General features: G+C 42.1%; 1 protein-coding gene across 2 annotated transcripts in view; it reads left to right on the top strand.

The window, feature by feature from the left end:
* MMP2 (matrix metallopeptidase 2) overlaps positions 1-18,239 on the top strand; it is a 64,426-nt gene that overhangs the window by 20,156 nt on the left and 26,031 nt on the right. For both annotated transcript variants that reach the window (XM_075940312.2, XM_075940314.2), the window contains exons 7-9: positions 10,088-10,261; positions 13,261-13,434; positions 17,222-17,377. In XM_075940312.2, coding sequence (XP_075796427.1) covers positions 10,088-10,261; positions 13,261-13,434; positions 17,222-17,377 — 504 coding nt within the window. The remainder of the gene's footprint in view (positions 1-10,087; positions 10,262-13,260; positions 13,435-17,221; positions 17,378-18,239) is intronic.

The following is an 18,239-nucleotide window of genomic DNA, read 5'->3' as shown; positions in this document are numbered from 1 at the left end:
TCTCTTAGCAAGATGGGACAGTCAGAGAGAGGCACATGCTACAACTTATCTCTATACTTTGGCCACGTGTCTTTTCCCTTGAACACCAGGCTGCTACAGCAGGAATCATAGCTCCCCCATAAGTAACAATTGACCCCATTGTTTGTGACATTCTCACGATGCAATGGGCCAGGCCCAATCTCTGTACCTTCAGTGATGTCACTGAAGCTCTGTCAATTCATATAGCTGAGGATTTGGCCTATTGTTAGAACCCTGGCCCCGCTTCTCTGTGGTGGGAGATATTGTTACATCATATCACGTTCCACAGAAATGCTCTGACTCCTTTACAGAATCATGATGGTTGAAATTCAACTGCAAATAAATGTTGGTATGAAGTTACATAGTTAATGGTTCATTGCAAAATGTGAGTCAGGTAAGTGGGAATGCCTTTAGAATTAGTTTTTTATTTTTAACAAATGCCAAATGACTTTTTTACTTAAAAAAAGCCCTTTCAGTTGTCCAAAGCAGACAGAGGAATGACAGTGTGTATTTCAGAAACCATATATTAAAAACCATATTAATGGAAAAATGTTTGTTGGTTTTGAAACGCTGAGCTCATCTGAAGGATTTTTTTTATTAAGCTTTCTGAATTGCAAGCAGAGTGCTAAGCCTCCAAAAAAATGCGTCTCATAATCTATCATTTTTTTAGGAAAGATCACATGCAGATTAAATAATCTGTATAACAATTTCATTCACTCAGAATTTTTTTTCACTATATGGAGTGTGGTGATTGTATTTAAGTAACTAACATTCTTCTGTTCATATATTTCAAATATGTGCATTATTTAAAATCTTGAGGTGAGTCTTCAGAGTGGAAAATTACAGAAAACTCTCATGCTATGTAAACTTTAATTTGATGTAATGGATGTGAAACTGCAGGGAATATCCTGGAGTGGTGCATTGGGTCAGGCCGGGGCCTACAGCGCAAGATAACTAGATTCTATTTCTTACTCTGCAACTAGAATATTAGGTAGCCTTGAGCAAATCACTTCATCGCTACATCCCCCTTCCATTCTTTGACTACTTAGAATGCAAGCACTTGAGATCAGGAGCTGATGTGCTGCTTGCCTCCATACGTGTTATGTTCCATTGGCAGGGGTGCCAATTGGGGGGACACTGTTGCCTGGGACAGGAGGACAAAAGCAATCATTTGTGAGAGCCCCCAAACTGAGTGGCAATGCAACCTGGCACATGGGCTCACAGCATCCCTTGGGTTTCTCCCAGTAGCTCCTTGACAGAGGGTTCACTGGCACTAGTTGTGCCATGACTCCATGCACCAAGTTGTAAGTGCTGCTCACTGAAATTCAGCCTGGCAGACGCTTGGTCACAACCTTTTAAGTTAAAGTGAGAGTGGTTCAGCTGTGATGTCAAAAATTTCTGGGGGTGCTCCTGGTGTGTTTTGTACAGTGCCTAGCACAAACAGTCCACAATCCTATTTGAAGCCTCCAGATAATACCGTAATCCAATAGTCAATAATAATAATGAGTCAGAAAGGAATGAATTAAATAAATAATATTGGAGATTTTGTTTGAAACCAGAGTTGTTATAATCTCCGGTTCCTCCTTGGAACACTCATACAGGTTGTACCTTCCTTAACTGGGACTCTCTGGTCCAGGAACATCTGTGATGTGGCAGGACCAGGGATGTTCCTGGGCCATAGAGCCCAGGTATAGCAAGGTTGAGCCATGGGATAGGAGCATGGCAGGAGGGCTGGCGACTCAGCTGGGAGCCCCATGTGAGGGAGAGGGGGAACACGAAGAGGCAGGTGGCACAGCGGAGAGTTCTGCTGCTTGTGGCTGTGAGGTAGCTGGGGTTGGTAGCAGCTATGGAGCTCCAGGCCTGTCTGTCACCAGGGAGGTCCAGCCCTGGCTGTGGAGCTCAGGTCCAGCAGGGGTAGCTAGTGAGCTCCAGCCTGGGGAGCCATGGCTGGGCACGCAGCAATGGTGCTATGTTGAAGCCCTAGAATGGGGCAGGAGTTCAGCATGGGCCATGTTGGGAGGGACCTCCCCTGGTCCAGCAGATCCCCTCATTTAGGACTGGTCAGGTCCCGAGAATTCTGGACAAGGGAGGTCCAACCTGTAGTGCACTTGTTTGCAAGGTTATGGATGAATTATCTTTAGAAAATTATAGATTGTATTGGGAAAGGGAGTGCAGGTTAATATACCTCGTAATCAGTGTTTAGAAACAAAGCTAGAGCCAGTTATGCTCAATATCTTGCAGCATCAAGGTCAGACTAACAGATCCCAAAACACCTAACTACCATGCGACATGTCCTGCAATAACTGCCCACGTAGGTATTTCTATTTATATATTTGTCAGTCGAGCAGCCATAATTTGTAGAGCGACCATAATAGCTATTGTATAGAAAAAAGTGTTCTCATAGCCTCTTTTCCAATGCTTTCCTATTAGCCTTCTTATCCCAATCAGGGCATGTCTACACTGGAGAGTTATTTCAAAATAACTCCCTTTATTTCAAAATAGCAAAGGTGAGCATCCGCACTACCAAGTTAGGTATTTCGAAATAAGGGGCCTGGTATTTCAAACTGATGACTCTTGCTTGTGAAGAGGAATAAGCCTATTTCAAAATAACTTATTTCAAAATATCCTGGTTGTGTAGACATAGCCTCAGAGGCAGACTTCATGTTGTCCCTTGGGCTCGCGTTTCAGAAAAGAAGATTTTCAATCTTAGCAGAAAAGATCAATGTTTTTTAGAATTTCCAGTAGTTTTCAGGTATAGTGCCACATATGTCCGTATTCCAGCCAGAGGTGCCAAAGGGGGCACCTTCATTTCTAAGCGCATGGCAATATTATAAAGCACTGTAATGTGCTATGCTCTAATTGCCTTGTTGGTGCACTCTGAGTCTGAGAGGTACCTAGATCACATCATGTTACTGTCCATTAGGTACCTTTAAGAGCATGTCATCAGGGTGTACGTGGGGCAGACAGAAATCAGCACATTAGAGCATCTATAAATAACCCCCCTCCCTCGGGACACTTTGCTTCACTGTGTGGACAAGACCTCAAGTCTTTCCACCAACTTCTTCATCTCTCCAAATTCATCAAGTTGCTTCTCCTTGAAACTGGAAAGAAGGAGGAGAGAGAAACTGCTGTTGTTACTTCCTTAAAATACTAGTGGAGCTTAGATACTACAGGGATGATGGATAGATAGATATTTGTGCATATGGGGCTATTTCTGTGCCTAAGATTACATGGACTAGAGACATTAAACTGTCTCTTCAAATGTCAAGAGGAGTTATGGTTCTGCTTGCCCCAAATACTAGTGCCAATGTTTTGAAACTGACTTGGTGGTTTTGAGCCGTTTGTTTGTGATGTCATTGTTTTGCAAGATCTTTGAATGGCTATGCACAGATGTTTCTTGTTAAACACATTGTGGTATTGTTCACTTATTATTCCAAGACACCATTTTCTAAAACCTAGAAATAGATTCAAATAGCACAGGATTAGGAGTTGATATCATGGAGTCTGTCAGGTCAGGAGAAATTTGCAGTTAGCAGCATATTGATCTTTTATTTCTCTGAAACAATTTTCACCCATCAGAAAAGACTGCCTTCTTCAATGTATGTATCCTGGCTAGCTTGCCACCAGAATCTGAGACTTAAATACTGAGTCACACACTTGGCACTGGCTCTGTCACTTTTGCTCATTTCCCCTAGTTTAAGGGGCAGGTTAGGACATTGCCAGAGAGTTTCTTTAGTTTTTCCATAAAATTCTACAAGTTATATAACTATATAACCAGATAATATATGTGAAATGCTTGAAAGAAGCTTTTTAAAAGCTATTCTGCCCAGAGAAAGTAAAGTAAAGTAAAGTACAGGCAGTCCCCGGGTTACATGGATCCGACTTACATCAGATCCCTACTTACAAACGGGGTGAGGCAACCCCGCACTAGCTGCTTTTCCCCCCAGCAGACCAGGGAGACGCGAAGCTAGCGCCCCACCCAGCAGACCAGGGAGACGCGAAGTGGCTTTTCTCAGCAGACACCTCAGCTTGAGAATAAAGGACTGAGGGAAGTGAGGTGTGGGAGAATAAAACTGAGCTCTGGAGAAATGTTTGGCTAGAGTTTCCCCTACAATATGTACCAGTTCCGACTTACATACAAATTCAACTTAAGAACAAACCTACAGTCCCTATCTTGTACCTAACCCGGGGACTGCCTGTATTTTAAACACTGTACCGGCATCTTCCAGAACACTAATCAAACTATCCATTAACATATATAGTCAGAATATATGGTCTTGGTTCTCATCTACACTGACACCTCAACATTCTGGTTATGTAATAAGGCCCAGAATATATCCCACCTGAAGGCCTCTTTGCACTTTCTAAATGCTGTGGAAGGCCCTTTGTGTAAATGAGAATCAAACCCAAAAGGTTTGTTTTGTGCAATGAGCAGGATACGTTTGGAGAACTTTTATCCCATTTTGGGGATCCCATGGGAAGGCTGAATTGAATCACAGACCAGGAGCTCTGACGCGTGGAAGAACTACTCACAGGGTATGCAGGCCCTGTCAGAGGGCATCCAGGAGGTCCATTTGGCTCAGGCCTCAGAAGACAAAGGGGCCTCAACTGTTGACAGTTTTCTACCAAGTCATTTCCATTTATTATATACCTTGCAGTTATAACAGAGACAACAAAAGAAGTGATATATATTTGCAAAAATTGATTTAAATCATTGTGGGACCTTGGACCTTCACCAATTTTTCGGTCACATCTGAATTTTCATCTGAATTTTCATCTGTGTGACTGGAGATGGAGCAGCTTCTGTGATCAGTGAATCTATGTTATGAAACACTGATTACAGTCTTTGCATAGTGTAGAGGTTTTGAAAGTTGTAATTAGTTTCTGTTACCATAAAGTGATTTTGCTTGGTCTGAGAGTGAGTTTAACCTTTCAATTAGATGTTTATCTCTGCATAGGAGATTTTCGTATTCCTGTTTTTTCTTACGTGTCTTCGTATACAATAACCATATCAGGCTCAGCTGTAAGCTATCTCTTCATCCAGTTTTAGATTCCCCTTTAAAGGCTTTTTTGTGATAATAAACTTTTAATTCTAGTTTAATAAACTTTAGATCTAATCTGGCAATCACCCTGTGTTAATATTCGCAATAACGTACCAGTTATTAGAGGAATTTAATAACAGGAACATGTTAGGAGATGAAATTTCAAGACTATATAAGGCCATGAGGGCTGTATTAAATAACACCTTCAAACTGTTATTATATCATATTAATTGTGAAGTATATACAATTAAAATTTTGTATAACCAATAGCCTTTAGTGAATCAATGTACTGTGTGTTGCTGTGTTTTAAAAGAACCCCTTTATAAAAATGAAGCGAAGATTTGAAAGTGGTGCAAGTAAGAGACAGTGAGAGTAACAGTGAAGCAGCATTTAAGAGTTTAAAGCCAATAACATGATTTATCATAGAAAAGATGCCTCAGCCATTAGCCAGTGAACATACTGACAGTGACACTTCCAGTTTGGATGATGAAAATTTTGTATCTACAAATTACATTTCAATGCCACTGCCTCAAAATGAGAAGGTCATTAATCAAGACACAGAAATGCCAATAGAAGAGATAGATGCAGAATTGGCACTTGATTTAGAGCTGGTGCAGGCAGAAAATTAGGACCTCAGAGATGCTGCACAGCAAGAACAAGAACTTATGACAAGCATAGGACACAGTGTAACAACAGTGGCATCAGAACCTGATATTGGATTTCTTGATAAGAACAATATTGCTCAAATGTAATCATTTCTCAAAGTTAGTTGTTTTCAGATACCAAGTAATATACCGAAAGATTCTGAAAATCACTCTTTTCCCATTTGTCTGCTGACAAAAACTCTTCCAAATGGATAGATCTACACAAGAGACTGTCTTTGCTGGAGCATAGGAAAGCAGACTCTGTACAACGTACTCTGTTTCATTTTTAACTGTAATACTTCCAGTTCATCAGTACTATTTGATCTATTCAGTTGGAGCATCAGTAGAGGTTGGAGGAAGTCAAAAAACTGAATACCTGCACATGAAACTTCAGTATCGCATAAAGATAATTATGTTACATGAAAATCAGTTAGTAGAGCAGCACTAGCTGACAGTTCAACTGAAAACTTACTCCTGAGTGAAATAAACACAGAAACTGATAATTGGCAAAAACTGCTTGCGCGCATATTGAATGTCATTCTTTTTCTTTCTGATCTGGGAGTGGCTTTGTTTGGTTCCAGTCAATGTATCGGTGACCCTACAAACAGAAACTTTCTTGGTATATTTGGATTTCTTAGCAAGTATGACCCACTTTATCAGGCCATCCTTAGCATGTTCATGAATTACAAGAGAGCAGAGAATTCATGCGAATTCATTATCTGTCTACAACAATACAAAACAAGCTTATTGAGTTGCGGGGACATTATAAAAACAACAATTCTTGAAGCAATATGACATGCAAAGTACTTTTCAATTATTGTTGATGCAACTCCAAACTGTTCTCATAAAGAACAGACAACCTAGGTTGTTCATTATGTTAAAATTACATGAAGTTCAAAGATTTCAATAGAAGAACAATTTATTTTGTTCGATAATTTCACACACAAAGAAATTGCTGCTGGTGTATCAGAAATTCTGGAAGGCTTCAAATTAAATTTTCAAGTCTGCATTGGCCAAGCTTATTACAATGGATCCAATGTGGCTGGGAAGTACAATGGAGTACAAACTGTCCTTCTTGAGCAAAATCCAAACTGTATTTTCTCCAGTTGTGGCAACACACACTAAATCTTCTTGGCGATGATTGTTCTGAATCATGCAAGGAAGCAAGCACACAATTTGGAACAATCCAGAAATTGTACAATCTCTTCAGTATCAGTCCTCCAAAGTGGAAAATTCTGAAGCAGCATCTGCCTGTTTCCCTTCATGGCATATCAACAATGAGATGGTCAGCATTAACAGATGGTGTTAAACTGGTTGCACAGCATTAGGACTCTGTGAGAAAGGTTTTAAGTGAGTTTGAATCTCTTACTCTCACAGCACAGGCTTAGAATCATAGAATCATAGAACCATAAAGATGGAAGAGACCTCAGAAGGTCATCAAGTCCAGCTCCCTGCTCTAGGCAGGACCAATCCCAACTAAATCAACCCGGCCAGGGCTTTGTCAAGCCGAGACTTAAACACCTCTAGGGATGGAGACTCCACTACTTCCCTAGTTAACCCATTCCAGTGCTTCACCACTCTCCTAGTGAAATAGTTTTTCCTAATATCCAACCTGGACCTCTCCCACCACAACTTGAGACCATTGCTCCTTGTTCTGCCATCTGTCAGTACTGAGAACAGCCTTTCTCCATCCTCTTTGGAATTTCCCTTCAGGAAGTTGAAGGCTGCTATCAAATCCCCCCTCACTCTTCACTTCTGCAGACTAAACAGACCCAAGTCCCTCAGCCTCTCCTCGTAGGTCATATGCTCCAGCCCCCTAATCATTTTGGTTGCCCTCCGCTGGATGCTGTCTGATGCGTCCACATCCTTTTTGTAGTGGGGGGCCCAGAACTGGACACAATACTCCAGATGTGGCCTCACCAGAGCCGAATAAAGGGGAATAATCACTTCTCTGGATCTGCTGGCAGTGCTCTTCTTAAAGCAACCTAATATGCCATTAGCCTTTGTGGCTACAAGGGCACACTGTTGACTCATATCCAGCTTCTCATCCACTGTAACCCCCAGGTCCTTTTCTGCAGAACTGCTACTTGGTTGGTTGGTCCCCAGCCTGTAACAATGCTTGGGATTTCTTAAGTCAATTCAAAAGTATACATCCAAATGTGAATGCATTTTAATGTCATCCATGTGGATGAAGCTGCTAAAAATGATCCACAAAACTAATCTTGTAATTGAAGCATCCAATGCTACATTAGATGTTGAGAGGGATAACACTGAATGACTTCTTAAAGATATTAAAAAGATTTGTGATCAATGGGATGCAATCCTCTCTGAGTCCAAATCAGTGGCTGGGCTCCCTATCCCAGAACACAGGGAGCATAGAGGGCATGTTAGAGTATTCCAGACAGTCTTAAGATCTGTAGGTCCCTCATGGATGCAGTGCCCCCTGGAAGAAAATTTCTAATGTGACTGCATCAGGGAAGCATAAATATAGCATTAAGCCCTTCTCTCCTGGATCCTGTGCTTAGGATGGTATGGTCACACCATAGGACCATGCTTGACACATTTAAGCAATAACTTGTTCTTTCATGGTAACTTCTGAACATTATCCCTCAAAGGAACCTAATCATACTAACTGGAAAGCGGCTCCCTAATGCCCCAGTCAGTACCTGTGTCACAATTCTTCCCTACTCAGTATTGATGCCACTCAGCTCTGTTAGCCTATTTGTTTCTCCAAAAAGCAAATGAAGCCAAGAAACAATGGATAGGTCACTATGGCTTCTTCCTACTAACATGACAGACTAAGACCAGAGAAAAACGAATCCCACAAATACAAAGTGTCTGTGATAATTTGTCAGTAATCAGAACTGGCTGAAATATAAGGCTAAAAGTAGCATACACCTCAAAAGAAAGATACTATGCCCTAGGTGTAGCTCTCTGACCTCTAGATTTTGCACTGCTAAACACATGGCCAGTTTATTAGCATTCAGGTATTTTTTTAGAATCAGAACATGTGGTTAAAATAGTGCAGAAAAGTATTTAAATGATTCTCACACACGCTTTGTTTTCTTGCTCTGTTCAAACCTGGTTGCAAATGAGGGAAAAAGTCCGGGGGGGGGGGGGGAGCAGGGAGTGAAGGGTTTCACTTTGCTGTGTTTGCTCCTAACAACCCAGGGACACAGTAGAATGTTGTGGCCCTTTACTCTTACAGGGGGATCTTTTGTTCTCAGTTCTTGGCTCATTTTGATATTCTTAGTGTTTCCTTTCACTGGTAGCTTGGTACCCACAGGAGCTTTTCTGCCACTGCTGATCCTAGCTGATACAGTGGCAGAGCAGAAGAGACAGACAGGGCTCAGCAGGGGTTGATGCTCCCTTTAGATGGATACCAAGTCATTAGCACACACATACATTATTCATTCTCACATATATTTTTGAAAACCTGGCCAAAACCATTTAATTGCCCTTCCCTGGGCCACATAGCATGGCTGTAGCAAACCTGAGGAAATAATCCAGATGTCCAGACGTAGAGTTAGTTCTGTGCCTTAAACTACAAGAACTTTCTTCCCCATTTATATGATAGAAGGATTCTCAGTAACTGTAGAAAACTTGGGAATGTTCATGAGTCATGTGTGGGTGACAGGGAGGGTGAAACCTGAACTTCTTGAAGGGGAGCATCTCACATCTAAGAGTATTAACTGGGAGAGAGCACATGAGTCATGCTTATCTATCCTTCTTGTCAGAGAAGTGAAGCTCAGTCTATGTAGCATAGATATTTATAGTGTCAAGCACTGCAGCGTCAATTGACTGTTGTATGGACAGTCAGAAAAGTGAAGCAGAGCTAAAGGAAAGATAAGTGGGATCGAAAAAAATACCCAGGTGGGGCCTCCCCTGCTTATATCTTTTGTTGTAGTCATCAATCTAAACAAACAGGAATGTCACATAACATACCCAGTAGGAAAATCATCATCTAAAGTATTAATGGCAAGCTACAAATCTGGTACATGTTTAAGATCCTATTTTAGTAACCTCAGTAGCTCAGTGTAAATAAATTAGCAAAGCACTAAAGAAAATAGATGGCTTCCGGGAACACTCTCTCCAAGTCGTATGAGGCAGGGCATAAAGATTATGTTGCCATAAGCTTGATCAGCCCAGTGCACTTTACTTGAGTCGTGTTAATAATGATTGTGAACACATGTGCCTCAGTTCCCCCTTGTGTGAAATGGGGACATAACTTCCTTTCTCCCAGAATTGTCTTTGTCCTGGGCCCCTACATGCTGCCATACTATACATAATTAACCAATAATGTTTTTCTTAGCAATTTCTAATTATAATGTATATAATAGCCATTAAAATATTCTTTTTTTTTCTGTTTCACTTTCACTGCAGCTCTTTTCACAATGGGTGGAAACAGTGAAGGGCAACCATGCAAGTTTCCCTTCAAATTTCAAGGCACATCCTACGACAGCTGTACAACAGAAGGAAGGACAGATGGGTACCGGTGGTGTGGAACTACTGAAGACTATGACAGAGATAAAAAATATGGCTTCTGCCCAGAGACTGGTAAATGGACATTTGAGTTGATCTGTTGGTTTATTTTGTCATTGACCTGTATGATCTATTTTGTCATCGATCTAGTTTGTCATTGACCTGTATGTCACACATTTAATTTTCCATCCTTTAATTGTATAATTAAAAGTGGCTGAGTTAGGGGCATACGTGATGATTGCGACTTCTGGGCACATATGCAATATAACCCATAGATAAGTCCATATTAAACATATGTGTGTTTATATGCAATATAATATTAAACCAAGGCAACATCAGTTAAACAAGAATAAAGAATTACTGAATTCCCATCCAACCCTACAACCCCCAGGAAAAATAAAAAAAAAAACTCAAGTCCTTTCTGCGTCTCAGGAAAAGTCAGAGAAAATAAAATAGCTATTTAATATGCCTAGCACGTAGGAAGTCGGGCTCTGTTAGACAAAAAGGAAAGTGGGCTCCAGAACTGAGTCCCCTTTACTGACTATGCTCTTCCAGCAGGTCTCAGATGCATATATCTCTGGACACTCAGCACAAGTGCTGGAAAATTGCTAGAGAGAGCTGTGCAGTACAGATCAGAACTAACCCTTTGACTTAAACCTAAACTGAACTGAGGCCATGGTATGTCTTTTTCCTTCACCTCCCCAGTCACCTGACTAACCATGAATATATCCATTCAGATGTAATGAGACCCACACTTGGAACATTGGGACAAAGCTCAGAGCTGAAGCCTTACTGAGGTTTGAAAGAGTTTGCTTACGTTTTTCTGCCGTAAGCAAGTAAAAAATAGTAATTTTTCCAGATTCCTTGGTTCTTCCAGTCTCCAAATGGAAATGGATTTACCCACAATAACAGTCCTATATTTGAGCTATACTGTATAAGCCAATCATGTATGGCCCAAATTTGTAAAGCCATATTCATCTAAGGTTACTTTCATTTCTGCATGTATCCAATTCAGATGAAAAAATCTTGGCTGCATGCACACAATCTTAAGTAGCTTGCCCATAGACCTCAGGAACTTGCACAGCTAAATCAGGAACGAGTATAAATACACATGTATGTAGGAACATGCCCTTAAATTAAGTGTCTACCACTACATGGTAAATTATTACCATGGTGAATTACCATGATCTACATGGGGAAATGATTACTTTTTAATGTCCCTGAAACTTGGGCTGTAAATGAAAAAGCAGTGCAAAGGGAATGTAAAACTTAAACAGCCAATGACTAATGCTTAACATTTAAATTTTTTAACGAGTGTTTAGGACAGTCAAATATAACTTACTAAACATGCATTTATGAATTTACATCACACTAGGGAACAAATTGATACCTCTTCTCTCCAGAAGAATGATCTTTTTGCTTTCGCCATTATTACCTAGCATGTTTCAGGAACAAAATGAGTTTAAAGCATTGTATAACTTGGCGGGAATCATTTTTCTAAGAAACACAAAAAAGGCTCGACCACTCATTTAAACAGGATCTGATGGTTCAGCATTTTTGGTACTTCAAGGAGCCAAGCTGAAACCACCAAATATAATGAAAGCACAACTAAATCTAACTCTGGAACCATGGTCACATGATGAGCAAGGAGATTTCATCCATTTTCAACCCTTTTTTAAATCCCATCTCTATTTAAAATAGGTTTTTGGAGCATTTTGATTGGTTGGTGATTATTTCTGATCATCTCACCCATCATTACTATTAAAAGTCAAAAATAAATAAATAAAAGTATCAAATTTAGCATAACTGGTAATGGGACAGAGAAAAATCTTAAGCTTCAGGGGGTAGCTGAGTTAGTCTGTACGGGATAAACTAAAAAAACAACAAATGGTCTGGTAGCACTTTATAGACTAACAAATCATATAGATGGTATCATGAACTTTCGTGGGCACAGCCCTCTTCTTCAGATGACCAACACTCTGGTCTTCTGAAGAAGTGTGCTGTGCCCATGAAAGCTCATGATACCATCTATATTTATTAGTCTATAAAGTGCTACCAGACCATTTTTTCAGTTGTTTTAGAAAAATCTAAGTGATAATTAAATGAGCAGGAAAGTATTGTGACTAATATATTGGAATTCTTACTCAATAATCTTAACAATAGCCAGTAGTAGTTTAATTGCTTACTCTGTCAGGACCCTCTCTCTACTGTTTTGTATAGGACCTAGCACAGTCGGGTTCTGGCCATGGCTAATAGTAATACACATGATTACTAAGTTTGAGCAGATAGAGAAGTAAATATGTCATCAGACTGTTGCATTTATTTATTGTTTGTGAATGGTGTATGCAAACTACTAATATTCTAACTGGCCTGATTAGTCTTTGTTTCAAATTTCTGTAGATTTGCAGTATATATTAGTGCCTCTTTCCAAAGTAAAGTAGGAAGACAAAAGCTGTTTCTGTGATCTCCTATGATGGAAATGTTACTCCAAAGAAAGGTTCATATATAGCTTATATCCTTTGCTTTAGAGTTAGTTTTAAAACCACTGATTTTAATTTGATCCTTTCTGTCAGTACACCTCAACCTTGTCAGTGTGCAAGCCGTGATTTTTTGACTCCTCTAAGATCTCTTTCTGTCCTCAAAAGCTAATTAAACCTCAGCGTGACACTTCACAATCTGCTGATATATAACAAAGTTATAAAGTTTCTAGCAATAAATCTACTTGTGGAAGACAATTGAAAACATTACCAAAAAAGATCTGATTAATCAGGCTAACACCAGGACGTTAATTAATCAGTTCTCCTTCCACCCACGTGTCACTCAGTTGTAGTTTTGGGGCCACTGAAGCTAAAGACAAAAACTGTGGGAAGAGACTTTCCCTTCCTTTTTCTCTGTTGCAGACAATTTCCCTTTCAAATTTGTTATTTTCAGTCACATCGTCGGCGTTTGTTAAAAAAGGTCAGATTTTCCAGATGCTTTCTGGATTTAGGTGTAAGAGAAGTGGAAAAGTCAATTTTATGTCTCAAAAGCTGGAGGATTCTCTATTTATTGTATTTAAATGTTGTTTCCCCCAGCAATGTCAACGGTGGGTGGAAATTCAGAAGGAGCTCCTTGTGTGTTTCCTTTCACTTTCCTTGGCAATAAGTATGAATCCTGCACAAGTGCTGGACGCAGTGATGGCAAGATGTGGTGTGCCTCCACTAGTAACTATGATGATGACCGCAAATGGGGCTTTTGTCCAGATCAAGGTAATGTGGTTTTTTAAATAAATACTTCAACCCCTGTAACAATGGGTATTGCTCCTGTATCTGTCCCAGGCTAGCCAATAATAGAAGAACACTGAGCAATTGCTTACACTGATGTGAGCAATTGATATAATTGGTATTACACACAGGATAAGCTTGGACCAAACTTAAAATTCATGTTCACTTGCATTACTTTCCTTAAACATTTGGGGCTGCATATTTTGCTCTTGAAAATAAAAAAAAATAAAGAGATACTCTCGGAGCACATCTGGCACCCAAAGTTAGGTTTTGCAAAAAGCTTGTCAAAAGAAATGCATAAAAATATTTGCATGATATTTTTAAAAGACAGGTTTTAATCATACATGTTCCCTAAGGGAGTAGCAACCCCTCCACAATTCTCAAAAAAGTGGAAAAATAATTTGAAAAAATCTTTTCATTTTAATCATCTTTGATGTTATATATAAATAAGTTTGAGGTTTAAAAACATGCAGTAGTTCCAACATTGGTCAACAATTGCTAGATTCAGCTATCTTATACAGAGACCTACAGAAGGAGGAAGGATAGCTCAGTGGTTTGAGCACCGGTCTCCTAAACTCATGGTTATGAGTTTACTCCGTAAGGGGGCCATTTAGGAATGTGGGCAAATCAAATCTGTCAGGGATGGTGCTTGGTGTTGCCATGAAGGCAGGGGACTGGATCCAATGATCTCTCAAGGTCCTTTCTAGGGTATGTCTACACTACAAAGTTAGTTCGAATTAACTTTGATAGGCGCTACACACACGAACTGCTAGTTCAAACTTAATTCGAACTAGCGGAGCGCTTAATTCGAACTAGGTAAACCTCATTCTACAAGGACTAAAGCCTACTTCGAATTAACTAGTTCGAATTAAGGGCTGTGTAGCCACTTAATTCGAACTAGTGGGAGGCTAACCCTTCCCAGCTTTCCCTGGTGGCCACTCTGGGCACCACCAGGGAACCTCTTCTGCCCCCCTCCCGGCCCCAGAGCCCTTAAAGGGGCCGCGGGCACGGGCTGGCTACAGTGCCCATGCCAGGTGCAAGCCAGCCAGCAGACCCTGCACCTGGCACGGATCGAGCCAGCCACCCGCTGTCACCCAGCCCTCCACCTATTCCCAGGACCAGGCTGGCGGCTCCCGGGAGCCTGCCCAGGTCCGCAAGAGGCAGGCGCCCACCTGGTCTAGTGCGGACATCGTGGACCTCATCCACGACCTCCGCACTAGGCACAGGAAAGTGGCCATCTAGGGCAGGATAGCTGCCAGCCTGGCCACCCAGGAGCAGGTTGGCATGAAAATCAAGGTGGTCCACTGAGCCCCCTGACCCTGAGCTTAGAATGGCCGTACTGGGTCAGACCAAAGGTCCATCTAGCCCAGTAGCCTGTCTGCCGCCGACAGTGGCCCACATTAGGTACCCTGGAGGGGATAGACCGAAGACAATGACCAAGCCATTTGTCTCGTGCCATCCATCTCCAGCCTTCCACAAACTTTGGGCAGGGACACCACTCCTACCCCTCCTACTCCCTGGCTAATAGCACTCCATGGACCCAACCTCCATGGACCCAACCTCCATCACTTTATCTCACTTCTCTTTAAACTCTGTTCTAGTTCTAGTCTTCACAGCCTCCTGCAGCAAGGAGTTCCACAGGTTGACTATTTGCTTTGTGAAGAAGAACTTTCTGTTGTTAGTTTGAAGTCTGCTACCCATTCATTTCATTTGGTGTCCTTTAGTCCTTCTATTATGGGAACTAATGAAGAACTTTTCTTTATGCACCCTCTCCACCCCACTTATGCTTTTATAGACCTCTATCATATCCCCCCTCGGTCTCCTCTTTTCTAAGCTGAGAAGTCCCAGTCTCTTTAGCCTCTCTTCATATGGGACCTGTTCCAAACCCCTGATCATTTTAGTTGCCCTCCCCTCTCCCACCCTCTCTCTTCCCCTCTCCCACCTTCTTTTCCCAGTCTCCCCCAGTTTTGTTCAATAAAGAGAGTTTCTATTTTTGAACACACGTGTCCTTTATTTTGTACATCCGGAAGGGAGCTAGGGAAGGGTAAGTGGAAGGAGGTGAGGGAGGAATGGGGTACGAGCCCCCGATGGGGAGGCTCTGCGGGCTCCTTGGGGTGGAAACTCTCCTGAAGTCCCTTGATTGACCCTCCCCCCCCCCCCGGATGGCAGCCTGCGGCAAGTGCAGCCAGGCTGATGGCCGAGTGCTGTGATGTGCCGAGTGTGGGCACTCAGGGCACTCCAAGCCAGGACTGCTTTGCAAGCGGGGAACCCTTGAGAACTGTCTGTCGGGGTGGGGGTCGGGTCCCTTTAAGCACAGCCCTTGGCTAGCCTGAGGCAGCAGCTCCACGCTCTAAATCCTAATCTGATGCCCTGCCGGCACTGCTTCCGGCCATCCTTAACTTCGGTTCAGGGTCCACTCAGTGTGGACATGATAGTTCGAATTAGCAAAACGCTAATTCGAACTAGTTTTTAAGTCTAGATGCGCTAATTCGAATTAGCTTAGTTCAAAGTAACTAATTCGAACTAAGTTAGTTCGAATTAGTGCTGTAGTGTAGACATACCCTGAGATAGGTATATCTCCATTTATCTATTTTTTTAGAACAGGAAATAATTGCTCTATTCTGATACTTGGGTAGCTGTTGATAAAATGCTGCCCTTTTGTAATATGGATAATTTTTCACTCCTCAGTATTACTTGAACACGAGGGTCTCCAACATTTTAAGCACAAGATCAGTTTTTGAACTGAAGTCAATACAGGATCTGCCTCAAACCCAAATACCCTTGCTCTGCCTCCTTCCCGGCATCCCTGCACCTATACTGCCCCTTCTCCAAGGCCCCGCTCTACTCACTCTGTGGAGATGGGGGACATGGAAAAGGGGACATCCTGACTTCAGTGCCCCCCCCCATCCACTTTTTCTACCCTGGAAAGCAAGCAGGAGGTTCCTGGGGGCAGCTCCAAGACAGAGGGCAGTAGTGGCACAGCAGTGGGTGGGGGAAGAGGCGGCTAAAAACAGCCTCCCGGCCAAACCAATCAGGATCACCTGTCAGAGCTCCAAGATCTGCCAGTAGATCCCCATCTACTGGTTGGTGACCACTGCTTTAACAGAACTAAACCAATGCTTTTCTGCACTAATATGGACATCTTGGTGTTAACAAATAGGTTCTAGAGTCTAAGGCAGCAGTACAAAAATGCTAGTGACCTAAGCCAGGCTTCAGACTCTGAAATTCAAAGGTGAAAGATTACTGCATTAACCCTGGGCCTTCACCCACTTCATCTTATCTTCAACTCAACCTAGACAAATAATGAAATCAGTTATTCTGCTAAAATATTTTTTAAAAAATCAGTACATCTGTGTAGCCCTGTATGGTTTTTAATGATTGAAAGCAAGATTCAAGGTCCAGATTGTAGATTAATTCTTCCATGCTAAATAAATCAACCATTTCACTTGAATTCCTTCCTTCTTTCTCAGAAGTACTAAGTCTATGTTCAAGGGCAATTTACATGGGAAACAAATAAAATATATTCATGAGTCAACTGTATAATAAGATTTAAAAAAAACCTTTCTATCCAATGAAATTTCCTAAGAGTTGGCAACATGCATGGCATGTGAGATTGGAGGCTGTGAAAGTGTTTTTATATGAATTTCCACATCAAACAATATTGATTGTGAGAATCTTCTGGTCGAGAGAGGAGGAGGAGCAATTCCATGGCACTATGATAATAGATGCAGTATATCAGATACAAGCAATCTTATTGACTTGTGTTCTGCAGGTTACAGTCTTTTCTTGGTTGCTGCTCATGAATTTGGCCATGCCATGGGACTAGAGCACTCGGAGGACCCTGGAGCACTTATGGCTCCAATCTACACTTTTACCAAGAACTTCAGACTTTCTCAGGATGATATTAAAGGAATCCAGGAACTTTATGGTAAAGTATTAATCATTTATCCATCGCCATAGAGTGCAGGCTGGCCTATTATTTTCATGTTATTGTAAACAGTGTGTGCTTGCAATGCATTGGAGATGCAAATTTCTATTTCCTTGACTGCCTCACTCAAGATATTCCTACTTCCTGTTAATGGCTCAATTCAGTAACAGTCACTGAAGTTCCTGAGCTGTGAAAGCCCCAGCTCTCACTCCCTGTGGCCCTAAGGATCGAGGAGGGCGGCGTGGCACACTCTGGGTGGCATAGAGGGCTGGCTGCTCCTGACCCTACCTTTCCTACCCAAGGCCCCACCCCTTCTGGGAAGTGCAGAACCGCCGCCCTCCTCGCCCAGGGGCCCACAGAGGCAGTCAGTGATCTGAGGTTCATTTTCAAGAACAGCTGTTACAATGCACCGCAGGGATGATGTGCTGAGAACTATACAGAGTGGCAGTGTTCTTAAAAGGTTGCAATGAAAGACATCAGACAAACTTCCAGGGAGTGATGGGGAAAGGAGGTGCAGGGAAAGGTACAAGCTACCTAACCAGACCAAATCCATTTTGGCTATTCTTTTTCCAGTAGTTGGCCAATTTTGAATGCATCACGCTGATGGGGGAGGAGGGCGGAGAGGATAAAGGGGGACAGTGATTCAAAGGGGCCCCTGACTGTGGCCAATGCCACTGCCACAGTAGCCCTTTAAATACCTGCTGCTGCACTGCCCTGCCCTGCATGCTCTGGGAAGCACTAAGGGCTGGGGTGGGAACACACATTGTGCTTTGGGCCCTGCCCCTTCTGGGAGCACAGAGTTCCCCCCCCTCCTTCTCCCCTCCCTCCCCACACACACACCTTGCCTGGGGACCTGCAGAGG

The sequence above is a fragment of the Pelodiscus sinensis genome, chromosome 12, assembly GCF_052426305.1.
Source record: "Pelodiscus sinensis isolate ZL-2025 chromosome 12, ASM5242630v1, whole genome shotgun sequence".
Classification (NCBI taxonomy): Eukaryota; Metazoa; Chordata; order Testudines; family Trionychidae; genus Pelodiscus; species Pelodiscus sinensis.
Note: the sequence above shows the minus strand (reverse complement) of the source record. Positions and strands in the feature narration are given on the sequence as shown.